Source organism: Miniopterus schreibersii (assembly GCF_964146895.1).
Source record: "Miniopterus schreibersii genome assembly, chromosome: 7".
NCBI classification, from domain to species: domain Eukaryota; kingdom Metazoa; phylum Chordata; class Mammalia; order Chiroptera; family Miniopteridae; genus Miniopterus; species Miniopterus schreibersii.
Window position 1 is genome coordinate 17,057,764 of NC_138108.1, and position 17,646 is coordinate 17,075,409.

At 38.9% G+C, this 17,646-nt stretch overlaps 1 protein-coding gene across 1 annotated transcript in view; it reads right to left on the bottom strand.

Annotated features, from left to right (window-relative positions):
- CPS1 (carbamoyl-phosphate synthase 1) overlaps positions 1–17,646 on the bottom strand; it is a 145,909-nt gene that overhangs the window by 17,591 nt on the left and 110,672 nt on the right. Inside the window, exons 26-32 of the mRNA XM_081142905.1 lie at positions 16,993–17,174; positions 11,752–11,946; positions 11,273–11,340; positions 9,517–9,592; positions 5,066–5,143; positions 2,514–2,621; positions 792–881 (exon numbers count right to left, since the gene is read on the bottom strand). Coding sequence (XP_080999031.1) covers positions 792–881; positions 2,514–2,621; positions 5,066–5,143; positions 9,517–9,592; positions 11,273–11,340; positions 11,752–11,946; positions 16,993–17,174 — 797 coding nt within the window. The remainder of the gene's footprint in view (positions 1–791; positions 882–2,513; positions 2,622–5,065; positions 5,144–9,516; positions 9,593–11,272; positions 11,341–11,751; positions 11,947–16,992; positions 17,175–17,646) is intronic.

The following is a 17,646-nucleotide window of genomic DNA, read 5'->3' on the forward strand; positions in this document are numbered from 1 at the left end:
CTTACTTTCCAGTTTACTTGCACTTTCCCTAGAGAAAAAATGATCTTTCTAAGTTGAACTAGCCAGTATCTCCTAAAATGTGCGGAATTTTCTCCTAGATGTTTTATGTGTAATGTCCTCTTTAACGTCCTTCCAGCCATTCTTTAAGATCCAGCTCAAAAATGCAAAATCTTCCTTGAAAACTTTTATAATCCACTTCAAACCAGACAACCAAATGACACTCAAATACATGCTCATGCACATACGTGTGTGCGTGCATGTGAGCATGCAAACACACACACACTAGCGGGTAAGTTCTCCCTATTCTATGATGCCAGTATCATATTGGTTGCTCATTAGTAAAGTGAAATAGACTAAATTAATTAAGACTAACCTAGTTGATTCAACATTTTTGATTTTTTGGTAAGTGGTATAGATAACAGCTTTCTTTTCTGGGAAAAAAAGTAAAGCAAAACTTCAGTGCATATAATTGATGACTATTATACATGTTCAGATTACTTTATGGTAGCCACTGTATCCATCTACATATACTGTAGGTGGCAAACAGTGATCTTTCCAATGGATCCGAGTGCTTTGCGAAGCTGTGACTAACATATCAATGCCACCAAAAGCCTGTGCTTTCAGACAAGGCAGGCGTTATATGCTGTGAAACCTCTCGTACCCAGGTACTAATAGCTGCAGGGTCTCAGTTGCTCTGTGGTTGTGTTCACAGTGAAGATTAGCAGAGGGACAAAAGCCAATAAGGCCTAACACAGTAGTGCTGTCTTCTCAAAAACCTCGACATTTCTTACCAAGACATCATTTCCTTTGACAAGAAATTGGACATTGAATGGTCCAGAGATGGCAAAAGCCTTTGCAATCTTTCGGGTAGCATCCTTCACCTAGATCAGAACAACAAGAAGACAGTGCTAAGAACATGCCTTAGGTAAAAGTCAAAGGAAAACAAGTTGCAGAACTTTAAACTTATATTTCCTTAATTTATCGTTACGGAGAGCTACATTTCCAATAATAATGATGATGATAATCATACAATAATAATAGTAGCCACTATTAGGTTTCTATTAACAAAATAATAATATGTGCTAACATCTCACAACAGGATACCATGGGGAAAAAACAAATAATTTTCCAGGATTATTTGTCTGCCAAATGCTACTATCTACCTACAATGATATATTCTGGTTTAACTTTGAGGGCTAAAGGGAATTGTTTTGGTTTAGTCACTTCAGGACCAGAAACTGAGACTGAACTTTATATCAATCTAATGATCCACCAGCTGAGAGGCGCAGGACCCATGATTACATGGTACTGCAAAGAGACCAGAGAGATTTCTCTTAGGTACTTTTCTGTTGCCCTAGACTCTTCAAGGGTAGGTATTATGGTCAGAGCAAAACAGTGTTTCCTTGCAGGGTGGGTCTGCCTGTCACGTATAGGAATTTCTGTACCCTGTAGCCAGGGCCAGAGGGAACCATCTCAAGAGGTGGCACTGAATGCAGAAGCAAGAGCTCCTCATTCATTATACTTAAAGGAGTAGTTTAACTTAATTGGTTAAAAAAGAAGTGGAGGCCATGGCACACTGAGCTCTGAGAGAGTTGGAAAGATCAGAGCTTTTGAAGTCATTTATTCTGATAAGAGAAACTGAAGCACATTTGAAATCCAAAGATGTTGTTTGATGCTGCTGGTATTACAAAGCATTCTGCTATCTTCTCATTCTAGAATTAGGTAAGACCTTCAGAATCCAAACCAATGTACAGGCCTGCCTAGATTCTGATGGCAGGGTTATTAGAAAGACTCACCAAAAAGGCCGATCCATACTCAAAACACCTAAAGACTAAAGGAACATCTGCTGCAAGAACTAAGATAAGAGTCTCTAAGAACACACCTAGCGGTGCATACTGAGAACTGAGGCAGACTCTTCATTCTTGGGAAGGTCTTTAAGGCAGTGGTTCTAAAAGGGGTAAAAAATGACTTATCAGCAAGTTCCGGTTTGAGGTGGTGTTAGGAGTGAATCATGTAAGCACCAGTTCCAGAAGATTCCCCCATGACTGCTGTTTACCTGCTTCTAACTGCACAACATTGCTTTACATGCTGCTCACCTTGTAGGTAGCTCTCAAACAGCATCATACACAGCAGAGCTTTCCAAAGGTGGTCCCCAGACCACTACCAACAGCATCACTTGGAAACTTGTTAAAAATGTGAATTTGGGGGCTCTGGCTAGAAACTACAGAATCAGAAACTGGGGGTGGAGTCTGGGGATCTGTACTTTAACAAGTCTCCCAGGTGGCTATGGCACAGACTAAAGTTAGAGAACCACTGGGCTGGCACACAACCAACTGGGCTCTAAAGGCAGGGAAGGAAACTGTCATCTTTAAAATACCCAGGGACTCAGAGCAAGGAAGTTCCCCTCATAATTAAATATTACCTGGAGCATGTCCTGCATTGTTACCTAGCTTTAAGAAAAAAATTATTTTATCTTTGCTTTTCCCCCTTCGACTTTTATTTATAAGTGATACCTTCTCAATGGCTCCTTGGCTGATGGTCTGTGTGGGCAGCATCAGGGTCGCGTCTCCGGAGTGGACGCCTGCATCTTCCACGTGTTCAGACATGGCATGGGAGATAACCTGGCCAAAAGAAGGTGTTGGAAAGAGTCGTCAGGCACCTACTTCAATGAAGCTACTGCTTTGCCCACCCCTTTGATTCTGACAGATGCCTCCAGCATTGACCAGTGTCTTTGCCAAGTCCCTGGTGAGGAGAAGGAGCTGCTCACGTAGACTTGTCAAGCCTCCCTGTGCAGTGACAGATTGCCTCCAGGGGAACCGGAGAGGGGCCCTGGGCTTACCTCCCTCTTCCATTGATTAGAATGGGTGTAAATAATAGGAAAACAGGACAACTAAACCAACTCATATTGACGTTTAAGAACAGATGAAAAGCTAAAGCATTTCGGAGGCGCTGGAGATGTCTTTATCTTTCCCTTACAGGTTAGGATTTTAGACATTGGAAAGGTAAAGAAGATGGGGGAGGTCAAGACCTAGCCAGGTAAATGTCATCACTTAGGTGAACCAGAAAGAACACTTCAGATCTAAAGATCAAGGTTTTTTTAAATTGAAATTTGAGAGAGGAGGGAAGTTAAAGGCCAATACCTTTGTCCCCTTTTACAGGTGAGGAAACTAAGGTAATAGAAGAAAAAATAACTCGAGTACATGTGACTGCTACGCGGCCAAGTCAGGGTTTTGAACTTCTGTCCATCAGATTCTAATGGTTATCGTCTCAATTACTATAACCTGGACGTTAACAACGTGTGTCTTTGGGAAACGATAAAGCTTGGGGGGCGGGGGGGTTGGGTGACTGTAAAAGACTTAAAGAACAGAGGAGATCTGCTTATCATATTTATAGATGATCTAAAGCAGAGCAATATCTGAGTCTCGGTTTTCCTATTGCCACTTACAGTTCTGTGACCTGGGCAAGATACTTTATCTGCTTAGCCTTGATCTCTGATCAGATGGGAATAACAATTGTATCTGTAATGTTTGTGAGGATACAGGAGAACTCCTATGCAGTGTCTGGCAGGGTATTTAGTGCACAGTAAGCACTTAGTTTTTTATAGTGTCTAGAAATGTGGAGGCAATAATTCAATTGAGCTCTGAAATTATCATTATATATCTGAAGTACTATGTCCATTTCTGAATGTGACTCATTAAAAATAATGTGAATAACCTGGAACTTTTCCAAAAGAGGGAGCCAGGAGATAAGCAGTGGTCCATGTCTAGGAAAAGCTTAGGGCAAGAGCTTGTCTTGCCAACTTTACCAGCACAAAATTTGACAAAAGTATGTATTTCTAAGCCAGTCTTACATTCCCCACTTCTACACTGGTATGATCACATTCCTCTTATTTTATAACTCCCAGTCTCAAGTATTTAAAATATTGAAAATGTGGAAAGACTAGACTTATGCTCTACAACTGTGGAGGTCAGGAAGTCAGGGAAGAAAATTCTAGGGAAGCAGACCTTAGTTCAAAAGGAAGAATACGTGAGATATTTTTAAAAAAACCCTCAAAACAACAACAAATTTATATATATATAAAATCTTACAACTTTTTGTGCTCTCTATCACCAAAAGAGTTAAAACAGAAAACAAATGGCCACCTTCCAAGGATGCTGTGAAAAAATGTATCATATTTGGAGGGTGTGGGGTTGAAATAAATTATTTCTAAGGATGCTTCTACTTAAGATTATATGATTCTGTGGTAAGAAGTCATCATTATTACATAGATTTTTTTTTAAAAGAAAACAACTCATTTCAAATTGTTAATCTAGAAGACAAAAAAAAATTCTCATCTTCAATATTCTTCTGAAGTATCTACAAAAGTAGAAGACAGACGAAGGCCAACCTTTTTATATTTTCTTAAAGCAAATAAAATGACATAAACTTCTTAAAACATAACTTCCTATATTTCCAGATAAACCATAAATGCCTGATTACACAACTAGCAGACTGAAGGAAAGCATCCTTCACATTTTGTGCTTCTCCCTGACGCTGGACACTCATTGCGTTAGCGACGGGAGCTGTGATATGGTGAGCCAGCTTTATGTGGCTACCATTATCCACCCTACCCTGTTTGGTTTTGTCTTTATTAACCCAATAAAAGGGGGGGGGGGATAAATCCAGAGAGAAGAAAAACCAAGGATTCAATGAGGAACTTCAGAAAGAAAAGTATTGGATGTTTTTTATAATATCCACTGGAACATAAAAGGAAACTCAAACAACAGAAAATGAGAGAGAAAAATCTATTCACAAAGAATGATGAATACAGGATGATAATTAATTCTGAACATCATCAAAGAGAAATTCTAACAGTAGGGAACACGGGAAATGTGATCCCCATGACACACCAACAGAGCTCTCAGAGAATTTGAAAATGTGTTGGACTGAGCAGCTTGTCCATCATTCTTACAGACCTGTTCTGTAGAAATCATAAACTCTAATCTGTGTTATGTTTCAAAACTGTGAAGAAAAATAATATCTGATGGGAAGACAGGGACAAGGGAGACGCAGATAAAGTACTCACTCTTCCTTCTTTGCCGACCGCATCCATTTCTACTTCCCGGGCCCCCTCAACAAATTTTGTCAGCACCACGGGGTGTTCCTGTCACCAAGGAAAACAGAAGGACAGAACCTTTAGCTGAAATTATCTGTGTGGTGTCAAGTAAGCCGTGTGCCTTAAGTAAATGCCAGGGCAATACTTGCAAAAGAACTTAATGCTAAACACACTACACAAATTCCTGGGCCAACTTGTATTGTAAGAGCAAGGTCATTTTCTGTTTACAGTGAAACAGAGGGTGCTTCTCCAGGTTTAAGGACTCAGCGAACTGAACATGAGTTTTGAAATTTCAAATATAGACTTTGAGGTGAGTTAGAGAAAAGAGGGGGCTAAGGAGAGGGCAGAATTGGGTTCCTTTTCTGTTTCCAAAGTTATAGATAACTTGAGGAATAAACTACCTATTTTACTAATAATTGTATATTATTGTCGGTTCATGTTCTTTCCCTCTTTCTACACTTATCTTTTCCAAGTACTACAACTTCCTAAATAAGTTCTCTACATGAGAATTTTAAAACAATTTAGAAACAGAGTAAGTAGCATTTTGTATCAGTTTTATTAAGCCCGAGATGGACTCCTTTCCCTGGAGTTGAAATGCCTTAAACCACTTCTAAGGTATGACATTTGCAACTGCAAAATCAAACATTTTTCTTTACTAATCTTGAAATGTCCTTCTTTTCTCAGCTGTTTCAGAGCTCTTGTCATTCTTGAAGTCTTCCCATTCAGTTCCTTCCTGACAGTATTGTGATGTCCTCCACAGCCTGGGCACTGCTTGCTTTTTCCAGACTGAATGAAGAGGTTGAAGGAAGAGCCCCAGGATTGGGGTGTCTCTCCTCCTTTATGCCCTAGGCACCAGCAAACCACCACTTGCTGTCTCCTTACCAGGCCCTGCTTTTACCTGTCTCCATGCCTCTCTTCCCCAGATGAGCTCTACCTTCTCTCCTCAGCTTCACCTTTCAAATCTCAATGCACCCTTCAAGGCCTAGCTAAATGCTACCTCCTCCCTGAAGCTTTCTCTGAACATCCCTTTTCCCTCTGACCACAAACCCTTTTTGGCCACTGTCATGGAGTTTATTACCTTATGCACATCTTATCTCCTTTAAGGGAAAATTTTAAATACAACTGAATTTTGTGGAAAATTCAAAATAATCATTGTCTTATGCCACAAATGAACTTTACTTTTCTGAAAAATAAATTAAATGAGGCAAATATCCACACTTCCTTTTCTTTAAAAGCCTACGAAACATGCAACTGTGTGTATTTGCCAAGAACAAAAACAAAAACTAATAAAAAGAATTATTATCATCTATAGTCCCCATTTATATAATATTGAATGTTTACTGTGGCAGGTCTAGTAAAGCTGTGTTGAGACCTATGTGTTTTGTTTTGAATTTTTTAATGATGATAACAATATAACTTCAAAAATAGTTTACCAGCTATCTTACTTTCCTCAGTCAAGCCTCAGACAGGGATCCTTGTTCAAGTGATTTATCGAGGGAGTTAGAAAAGCAGGGGCAGCAGGAAAACACAAGTAAGTTCGTGGTCTCAGTGGAGGCTGGAGTCAGCCTTACGCCACAGGGAGCTCTGGAGCATGAACTGCAGCTCAGAGCAAGTCCCATCTAGAGGCGAGTCAGTCACTGTCCCGGGTTTTGAGGGTGGTGGTGGTTTTTGAGGGTGGTGGTGAGGTGAGGGACTGGCCTCCCAGTTGGTGGGGCTCCGCTCCTTTGACTAAGATTGGTTACCCAGAGAAGTACAGCTGGGAGGCGTTACCAGCTCTAACAGCAGTTGGGGGACAGGTGCTCCCACAGATAAAGGGATTTGTGTGGGAAAACAACAGCACCCAACTCCTGGATAATTGAACAAATTTATGAAATAGTCTTTATTGTACTGAGGAAGAAACTTCCCTAATACATTCAATTGCATGGCAACATTATACATGTTGCTTATACTTTCTTCCAATGGTCTCCATGAACCCCCCCTTCATGCTTCTTTCTCAGGCTACTTTAAGGTCCTTTCTTCTCCTAGCCCCTCAACACCGGCATCCCTCTTCTGTCTTAACTGCTCCTTTTCCTCTAGACTCTCTCTTTGGTAACTGCTTCCCTTCCCAAAGCTTCAGTTAAAATGGTATGCTATTTATTTTCCAAATCTGTGTTTGCATCTCTGTCTTTAGCCATGATCTTGATCCTCAGTTCCAAATCTATAGAACCCTCTGCTTTCAAAGCATGTCCGCTTGGACTCCTCACAGGCACTTCGTATTCAAAAGATCAAAAATTAAACATACAATTTCCCACCATCCATCCAGTTGTCCAAGGCTGAAACTCAGGAGTCACCTATTACCCTCTTTCCCCCCATCTCTGTCCATTCACTAACTGCCTTCCAGGCACATCCTCAGTATTTCTAGAGCGTGTGCACTTCTTTCTATTTTATCATCAGCACTCTGATCCAAAGCACTGTCATCTCTGCCCTGAGCTACAGCAACAGCCCCAGCCTCTTTTTATGCATTCAGTCTTTCCCCAGAATTCACTCTCTGGACTACAGCGGAGTGATCTTTTTAAAGTAAAAAATATGACTAAAATGCAAGCTTCCTATAACGACTGAAAGGTCCTCTTTATCTGCTCCTCAGTCTACTTCTCCATCATGATTGCAATCAACACTTCCCTCCAAGCTCAGGGCCTCTGCCAGACAGTGAATGCTTGATCAGCTTAGGAACTCCATGCTTTTTCTCAGGTTCAGATCTTCACAATGCCGTCCTTTCTTCCTTCTCACACCCACGACATAAAACTTTTAACTATGAATCAGCCATTTTAAATCAATTTAAAAGTCCCTTCTTCAGGGACTAGACTCCAATACTTTCACACTGTATCTCACCATCACGTGTTTTTTTCTATTGCAATGCTCATCGTACTTAATTGTAATTTTCTGATGTCTCTATCAAAGAGCATTCCCCATGAGAGCAGAGACTCATCTATTTTTTGGTGAGTGTAACTCCTGATACTGAGAACCATACCACTATGTAGCAGGTGCTAAACATGAATGAACACATAAATAGAAGAGCTACTGATGGGGGCTGCTTTCCTCTCGGGTCCCTGAATTGAGTATACCAGATTCTGCTACAGTTTGATGGGGAGACTTCAACCAGAAAGTACTCAATCAGGACATCTCTATTTAACATGTTGGTCCTGTAAGGATTCTAGTCATATTTTTTCTAGCAGAAAAAAAAATACTTTAAAAAATATCCTATCAACTAAGACGCCCTATGAGATTCAGTGTTTCAGGCAAAAAAAAAAAAGAGAGAATATCTGCCTCATCACTCACATGAGACCAACTGGATCTAGCTGCTGGTTTCTCCAAAGGGGAGTACGGCAGACCAGACCGTTGGCAGAGAATTAAACAGAGGGCAGTCAGTGTGTCGTTCCAGAGCACATCATGAAAACTGGCCCACTGGAGAGATCCCCTCCTTGGTTATCTGACTTTCACACAGAAGTAAATTTTAAATCCACTTGGCTTTCTTTTTTACACTCCTTGCTTCTTCTCAGTGTTTATCTGTATCCAGTCCCTTCACTGCCCAAATGTCCTTGGGGAACTATCACACAGACGGGAGGCCGAGTTTCATGCGTGCAGGAACAATCCATACTCTTCGTTGCTCTTTGAAATGCCTCTGACTTCACTCTTCAGCTCCCTCCAAATTCCACTCACCTAACATCAAACTATTTTCTATAAGTTGTGCTTTCTCTCTCTATATATATATTTTTCAGCCACAACTAGCTTTTGAAAGCTTTTAAAAGGAAAACATTACTTTCATCCACTACATTACAAGGTCTGCAGATCAATAACCCCACCGGGACAATCTTAAATGGATCACATTGAGGTAACACCAAAGGAAAAAGGAAAAGCTGGGGCAGTGCAGGAAGGTGGCTGAATCACCACAAAATCACAAACATTTTTATTAACTGAAATGGAATATACCAAAGTGGAAAAAAAATCAATAGGTGAGCTAAGGGGTTTACCATCAAAGTTGCAAGGTTGACTAAGGCAAAGTCTCTCCAGAGGTGAGAATTAAAAATCAGGGTTCATGAGCATGGCTGGGCAGCCCTTGAGCCCGGGGAGTCCAGGCATAATTTAACGAGCATCTCACTCATGATCAGACAGGATGCTTACCAACCTGGCTCCTGGAGTCTAAAGTAATATAAATCTCTGTTGTGATCAAATATTCACTGGTTCTCCTCTTCTTCACCTCACCTTAAGAATCTAAGTATAATTAAGTGCATTTGAGTTTTTTCATCCCCACCTGTAGGAGACCAGTGGGTAGACAAAAAAGGAAAACCATCCTAGCAACATCATGTGAAAAGAAAAACAACACATGAAATAAAGTAGCAATTAACAAAAGAAGTCCACGTTAATGGGAGGACACGGGACACTACCTGAGAGACTCTAGTGGCTTCCTCCAGGAACTTTTTCATCTCATCCTCGGTGAACACCACATTCATGGCAGACCCGCTAGGAAGGGAGGGGGAAAATAGGTCAGTTTCTTCACCAGTTGGGAAGTAAAGCATCCTAGACCTGACTGCTTCTCAGAATGGTTCCCGGCAACCTCTAGTTTTAGTCTGGGCTACATAAGAAGGCACCTTCTCCTAAAGTGAGACTTTACTCCATTTAATCAACAGGACAATCGGCCAAAGTAAAAAGTCACTGAAGCTGGGGATGAGAAGGGGTTGAGACCTGTGACAATGCCCAAAGAAAACCACGGTAGCTCTAGAGATGGCACATCCCCAAGGTTTGCCCTTTCTGATTTACTGTTTTCACTCTACTGGTTTCAGGTAACCCTCGAACCTCAACAGGACTCCTCTCAGGACCTAGCTTCTTTAATTGTTTCTTCAGAGTTTGTCACCAAAGGCTGCTCTGAACCCACAGGCTCCCAGGAGAACAGGTCAGTCTTCTATCCCAACCAGGCTACCCAAGAATCAAATTTTTTTAGTAACATTTGCAAATATAATGTACAGTATGTGACTGAAACGTATTCAGTTGTGTCCTTGTTTTTAAATACTTGAGAAAGAACGCTGGCTGAAACCTATTTACTCCGAAGTTTGACATTTTCAAAGAAGGATGGAAGGGGAGGAGGGAAGAGAAATAACAGGAGGGGAGGAAATAGGAAAAAATATCGCTTTCCACACCCTTTTATAAAGTAGTAATTTAAAAAAAAATTTTTTTTTTTACTTTTTTCTTCTCTATTCCAAAGTTTACATAAAGAGCTTTCCATGTCTTCATCTATCTAAGGCAGGAAAGCTAAGGCTGTAACACTGATAATTCACAGTATAGGAAACTAAAAATGAGAAAGGAAATACAATAGTCAAGGCTGCTTCCTGCGCTCCTCCCTTAAACATCTGTGTTTAAATTAACTAACATTAATGCCTCAAATGAGTAGCATTGTTAGTTTGTGGTTTACACAAAATGTCATTTAAATAAAAAGGAAAGCTTTCCACCTCATTTGAAGATTTTCATTATTCTAAAGGAGCCCATCTCAAATTCCATTTACACTTTCAAATTGTGCACAGCAAATTGTGTTTCTCTTATTATGCCCTGTTCAGTGAAGTAGCTCCTTACATGTGGTAACATCTGAAGAGAGGAAGTGATAATTCACAACTTCTCCTTTGATGATAGATCTTAGTTTCAAGGTTTAATATAAAATAACCTCACTGCCCATGTCGTTCACCATTATAATTCATCTATTTAAAAAGATGTGATCTCAAAAACTCAAAATTCAAACCGGTGGCACCATCCGGAGGTGCTGACAGCAATCAAAGATAAGCTGTCACTCCTAGGTATTAGAAAACAAATGCTGGGGAGAGAAAGCTCATGTTTGTTTTGGTTTGGTTTTGGTTTCAGTTTTTTAAAATTGCCCTCCTTCTCTCATGTAAAACTACCCTCCCACAGTTTGGCAGGGAGATGCCCTAAGCCATGCTTCTAAGATGTAGGACTGTAGTGTCTTCCTAGTGCCACTCCCTGAAGGAAAAGCATTAAACTGAAGGACTGTGCGTAGGTCCTCAATCTAGCTGTGGTGGTTTGGGGATTGTTGATGGATTTACAGATTACTAGACATCAGAGCCTAGTGCTATTAGCATACAGCCTGCAGTTCTCTATCTCCCAATTTAAACCATTGTTTGGAAAGCAATGCATTACCTCAAAACATAGGAAGGTCTCAGCAAGCAGGGGTAGCCCACAGACTTCGCAAAGTCCAATGCCTCATTCTAATTAATGGAAACAACAACAAAAAATGTTTGAATGGTTTAAAATATTCCATGAACATACAGAACAGCATCGTTGCAACAAGTAGTAACCCAGCCCTTTTTGTTCTCAAAAGACACCATTAAAATGTAAATTGGACATGGAAATACATAACATTTCTAGCTTCTAATTCTAAATATCAAATCTAGTTCAAAAAGAGTTTGAACTTTTTTCATTGTCTGCATCTTAATGAGAATACTCCTATCAATTTATAACCAACATTTAACTGCAACCATGGAAGTAGAGCAGCTTTAAATTCACTAATCACGGTGCGCATTCTATCTGCCCTGTGGTTAACACCTGCAGTAGTTAACATTCAGGTTATGGCTCTTCAAAAGAGAACATTAAAAACAGACACGTGTTTCTCTCCTTACCAAAGTGTTCACAGCTTTCCAGGGTGCCTGGGCCACCTTCAGCTCATCCAAGACTGCGGAGAAGATGGAGCGGTCCTCAGCCCTGTCGATCTGCAGAGGGCTCGTGCCCATGATCTTAACACCATTCTTGTACAGAGGGACTGCCAGGTTGTTTGGGATCTGGCCTCCGACGGATATGATGCAGCCAGCACAGGCCTGGAGAACATATGTGCAATATCAGCCATTGGGATACCTTCATCATGAATGAAGAACTGTGCTATTGCTGTCTCCATTTCCTCACTGAAAATGATTAACATGACTGTGATAGTGTCATTTCTCCTGTCAATGGATAATATTAGTTTGTGACACAAGAGATAAATAGACTTAATTCTGACTTTCCAGGCACATACATGCTAAAATCTATGTAAGGTCCCATACAACTACACATTATTACCATGTACAACTTTCATACAATTACACATGAATGTGTGACATCTGTATGTGTGAAAATTAGAAAGAGAAATCAAGCCAATAAATATTTTTATCATATACTCTACACTATAATCAATTAATTCTTGGACTACTGTTGTAATTTCCTAAGTGGATACAGATCGGTCCTTCTAACACTCACCTCTCCTGTTCCCCTCCAGCCCATCCCTTCATATTGAGATTAATCATCCTACAAGTTACTTCTATACTCAAAGTTCTCTAAAGGTGCTTGTCACCCGAAGGAGAAAGTGTAAACTCATTACCAACAGAGCAATTAACACTTCCAATCTCCCCTATCATCACTTCCCTTAGCTCCAGGCAGAGGACTCCACTTGCTATCCCCAGCCACGGGCACTCCCACGGGCAAGCTTTCTGCACCGCTTCTCCTTCCCCTGATAGTTTCCTTCCTCTGTTTCTCCTCTCCATTATCTAAACTCTAACTAACCCTAAACCAAGTCTAAATCCTACCTCCTATTTTAACATCTCTGCTTTTCTGCTATCTTGGCACCTGTCTACAGAACCTAGTAACTGATTTTAAAATTCCTTCTCCCTTATCTAAACACTAACTATCCCTAAACCAAAGTCAACTCTAAACCCTACCTCCTATTTTAACATCTTCTCTCCTTTTCTGCTACCTTGGCCTGTCTACAAGAACTACTAACTGATTTTTTAGTTCTACTTCCTTACTATTTGCCTTATAAGCAGTCCCAGAATCATTCATCTTAATCTCCTATTAGCAGTCAAAACTTCAAGGTTAACAAAGAAAGAAATAAAACCCACAAAATGTCAAATTTTCTCAAGACTGTGTTCTAGTGGTGAGGGTGAGCCAATGTGGAATGTTGGGAACTGGATTTGAAGTCAGGAGTCCCTTCCCTTCTTGGTTCCCTCTGTAAAACTCCCCCTGAGGTTCAGAATTCTCATCTGTAAAATTAGGACAAAAATACCTGGCTACTTCATAAGGTCACTATGAAGATTAAATAAGAATAAACATTAAAGATTTTATACAAATGTATAAATGACATTATTGTTCATATTAGAAAATTTAGTATCTGCTAGGCCATTGATTTTGACATAATTTGCATTTGCTTTAATGACCTACTAATGAAATATTAGAATTGCTGAAGTAACAGATATGTACCAAATGTATTTTATCATTATTTGAAATCATTCTGAAATAGTCTTAAAAGGAATGAAGCTAATTTCTCTCTGATGAGAGAAATTATAGTTCTGCCTAAGCAAACACCTGCAATTGCGTGCTTAAATGCATTGTAAACAGTATTGAAAATAATAATCCACACAGTTCTGCATATTTATAAATGTACCTTAGCTACTTTTATCATCATTTTCATATTTGGTATGCAGGTTTTCAAAAAGTTTAAGAAGAATTATTCTCTTTATAAAAATATTTGTATTTGCTCATTTTTAGCTTATTAATGGTATTAATATTTTAAAGGCTAAAAACTAATTCCTCAAATAAAATGTATACAAAAGTCTCTTATGTGAAAGCCTTCAAGATAATCTCTAAAATTAAGGGAGCAAAATTTGGAGTTAATGGAACTAAATAGGAGCTTAAAGTTGAATTAAAAGCCTTTAATTAATAAATATACCAATATTTTTCAAAATAGCTGTATGAAATTTTATTTTAAGAAATTAATAACTTTCAAAACAATAGTAACATAAACAGTTACTATTTACTAAGATGTTACTACCTACCCTAGACTATCTGTTTGACCTTCACAGTATCCTTCTGAGGCAGGCATTACTCTCCCCATTTTACACCTAGAGAAACTGAAGCTTGGTAAAGGTAAAATGACTTACCCATCTTTCTTAGTTAAACTCAATTCTACATATTGTAAAACAGCTGTACTTAACTAATATATCAAATCTTTGAATCTTAAGCTAACTATTCTTCTAGCTGGTTTCAGAGGTGGTTAATGTTATAGGATACAAGAACTATTTCTAAAACATTCATTTTGAAAAGTGGGAGGTAGAAAACCTTCCACTGGCAAAACTCTATTCTCATCATTGACCTCCAGAAATACAGATCATCACTGGGAAGACAAATCATGCCCACAGGAATGGTTGAGAGTAATGGTGAGATCGTGGAGTGTAAGTTTTGCTCATACAGCTAAAAGAATTCAGTGGAAGAGAACATGCTTACAGGACAAAGTTAATATAGGACAGTTTTCTGGAAGAATTCTATCTGAAAATAGCCCCAACTCAAGTACAGAACTTGTAGGGACTTAGGGAAGAGAACCTGGTATCTCACACAGGTAAATTATCATCATCACAATCACTTAGCATCTAAATACTTTCAAGTAATTTACTGAAATAAAATACTCTAAAGTTCAGATATTGTTTCACAGATATCTAAAATATTTAGCCTAAACTAATTCCATTGACTCCTAAAGTTCCATTGCTCTTACCAAAATGTATTTGTATTTTTTTTAACTTAGCTTTGTTTCCTACTTTTTCTAAACCCAGTATCACTAGGGCAATGTCTACAGCCAAAGGATTATATCATTATAACACTTTCTATTTAAAAAAAAAAAAAAAAGAACAAGTGGAAAGGAGATTTCAGCATTCCTAGCATCCCTTCTCACTCACCTCTGATCAAGACTTCCCTTCAAAGCACCCAGCTTTGCTCACAGGGCATGTAACCTTTCTGACTTCTCCTTAATGTTTCTCTAGAAGTGCTCCCTTGATGCCATGGAAACAGTTTTGATCTTGAACTAGACCAAGATACCTGGACCAGAAGACCCATCATACTTTCTATCATCTCATGTAGCTATATATCCTCAGGAAAGACTATTGCCCTTCTAAGTGACTCAAATGTGTGCTTCTGAATAAGTTTAGAAGTACTTCCAATTTTCAACACATTGACTACTGAATGCCTCAGTGCCTTCAGCCTCACTAAGGGCATCCAAGATCAGATAAGGACAGCCTCCTGATGGTTTAGGAATACCTATTATGAGAGACCGTGGAGTCTGCTATGAGGAGATACACAACAACCTCATGAAAGGAAACATACATACACATATATATACATGTGTGTGTGTGTATGTGAGAGAGAGAGAGAGAGAGAGAGAGAGATCTGTGTAATTTCCTGGGATAGTCTAAAGAATACATCAATGGAATATTGTTCTTATGTTCTCCAACATAATATTTAAAATTACCTTATAATATATAGTAGCACTGTAATTGCCAATTAGCTTCAAAGAAAGGCCAATTTATTTATTTCTATCATACTGAATTCAGTTATAGTGAAGGGAACTCATTAATATCCATGTGTAACTATATCCAAAGGCAGTCATAGACGTTTCCAATCTTTCCTTAAAGAATCCCTGGGGAAATGATTAATTATGTATAAAATGCCTGCTGCTACTGCCTGCAATGCTTGTTAATATTTTTTAAACAATTATGTAATTTTTCATATATTTATGTCATGAATCCCAGTTTTATTTGAATGCCTTGAAGGTAGGGACCTGATTTTATAGCTCTCTATCTTGCTAAACCTGGCATTTAAAAGGTGCTCAAGAAACACTTGTAGACTGCACTTATTTTGATCCCCACCTATGCATCTGAAATGAATATTAAGGAATCATTAGAAAAACCATGTCAGAGAGAAAACTAAAAATTGTGCATATTCTACTTAATGGTTCAATTTTGTTAAAAGATTAAAAGATTAGTAAGGCAGAGGCCTAAATAGACAACTAAGACGACATCCATGATAAATTTCCATTTTTTGTCCATTTTTCTTTACACTAATAAAGTCATCACATTGCACTATATACTTTACAATGTGATTTCAACCACAAATCTCGTGTTACCTCCACAGTACCTGCATGTAGCACAATTTTACATTCATAAAATTCATTAACAAAAAAGATGAAGCACAGAGAGTGTAACTTGCACAAGTCACTGAGTTCTCAAGTTAGAACTAGAATTGAAGTATTATTGATCCAATTCAGTATTTTATTTTCCTAAGTAACCATATTTTACACATTGCAATGATTTTCTGTGGGAAGGAATGAACTGTAATGACATCAAAAGCCACAACTGCTGGTCATCACTTTGAAATTTTCCAGTAGTTATTTTTTAAAATTTAACTTAAGATAATCTAACTTGTTCTTCAGATGCACAGTAACCTATGATCACCTGAATCCACAGTGAAAACACACTCAATAATATTAGAGTGAAAGTGCAGAAGCAAATGGAGGAAAATGCTATGAAGGTGCCAAAATCATTCAGAATGGACTCATTGATCTTAAATTGAAGACTCATGGCTTCATCTGATAGCACAAAGAATTAACTGGTCCTTTATGGACAAGTGACTTCTCTCCTCTGGGAGCCGTGATTCATCATGAAACTGCAACAACTCATGAGCTAGAGAGAGGTTGCTTATTGTATGTCTGGATGACCAATTCAATCATTCAGCAAAATATTTATTGGGGTTGTCTTGTACTAGTTAATATGTGTCTGGCACAGGTTACTAAGACGAATGTTTAGTATAGCTGGAATGCTTAGAAAGAAAAAGTGAATTTTATATGAAAAATAATCACTCATAGCCAGGGTCTCAAGAATCTAAGGCTGGGGTAATTCTTTTTAGAGTTTCACTACAAAATTAGACAATAGAAGACACTGACAACTCTTTCTCCTGAGGGGAATTACAATATAAATCTATATACATGAATACACATATATAAAGTGTACACTGTATCTTCCCTCCCTCCCTCCCTCCCTTCCTCCCTCCCTTCCTCTTTTTTTATTTACCTCCTGATGGTAGATGTCTAGGATTCTCTCCAAAGACAACTCTTCAAAGTACAGTTTGTCACATTCATCAAAGTCTGTGCTCACAGTCTCAGGGTTGCAATTCACCACCACAGTCTTCTTGCCCAGTTGACGCAGTGTGCGGATACTGGAGACAGCACACCAATCAAATTCCACACTGCTTCCTGCAGAGACAATGAGAGTGAGAAAAGGGTAAGAGAAACATGAAGTAACAACACAAAGAGTAGCAGAAATACACTGCCAGTCAGTTCAAGCTAAGGAAGTCCTTTCAATTGGGAGGGGGGGGGTTACATTTCCTTTATTTGCCCCTTCCTTTCCTCTTTTTCAATTCAACTTTTAAAACTCCAAAATTCAAATTTCAAATCCATTATTTACACTCTTAATAGCAGGAGAAGCAGGGACTAATTCAACAACACTGACATGTTGGCTTGTTTTATATGCTAAATTCTGCAATAGGTAAAATTCATATTTGTGGCATACAGAACCTCAGAGTTAATGGGAGATCACTGTAAGGATAAAAAAAAATAGCCCTCATTTACTGAAAGGAAATTCAAAGTGAACATGTTGACCTCAGTACACAAAAGTAGTTAAGTTAGTGATCACAACACTCGAGTTCTTGTTTCAGTCCTTCTGCTT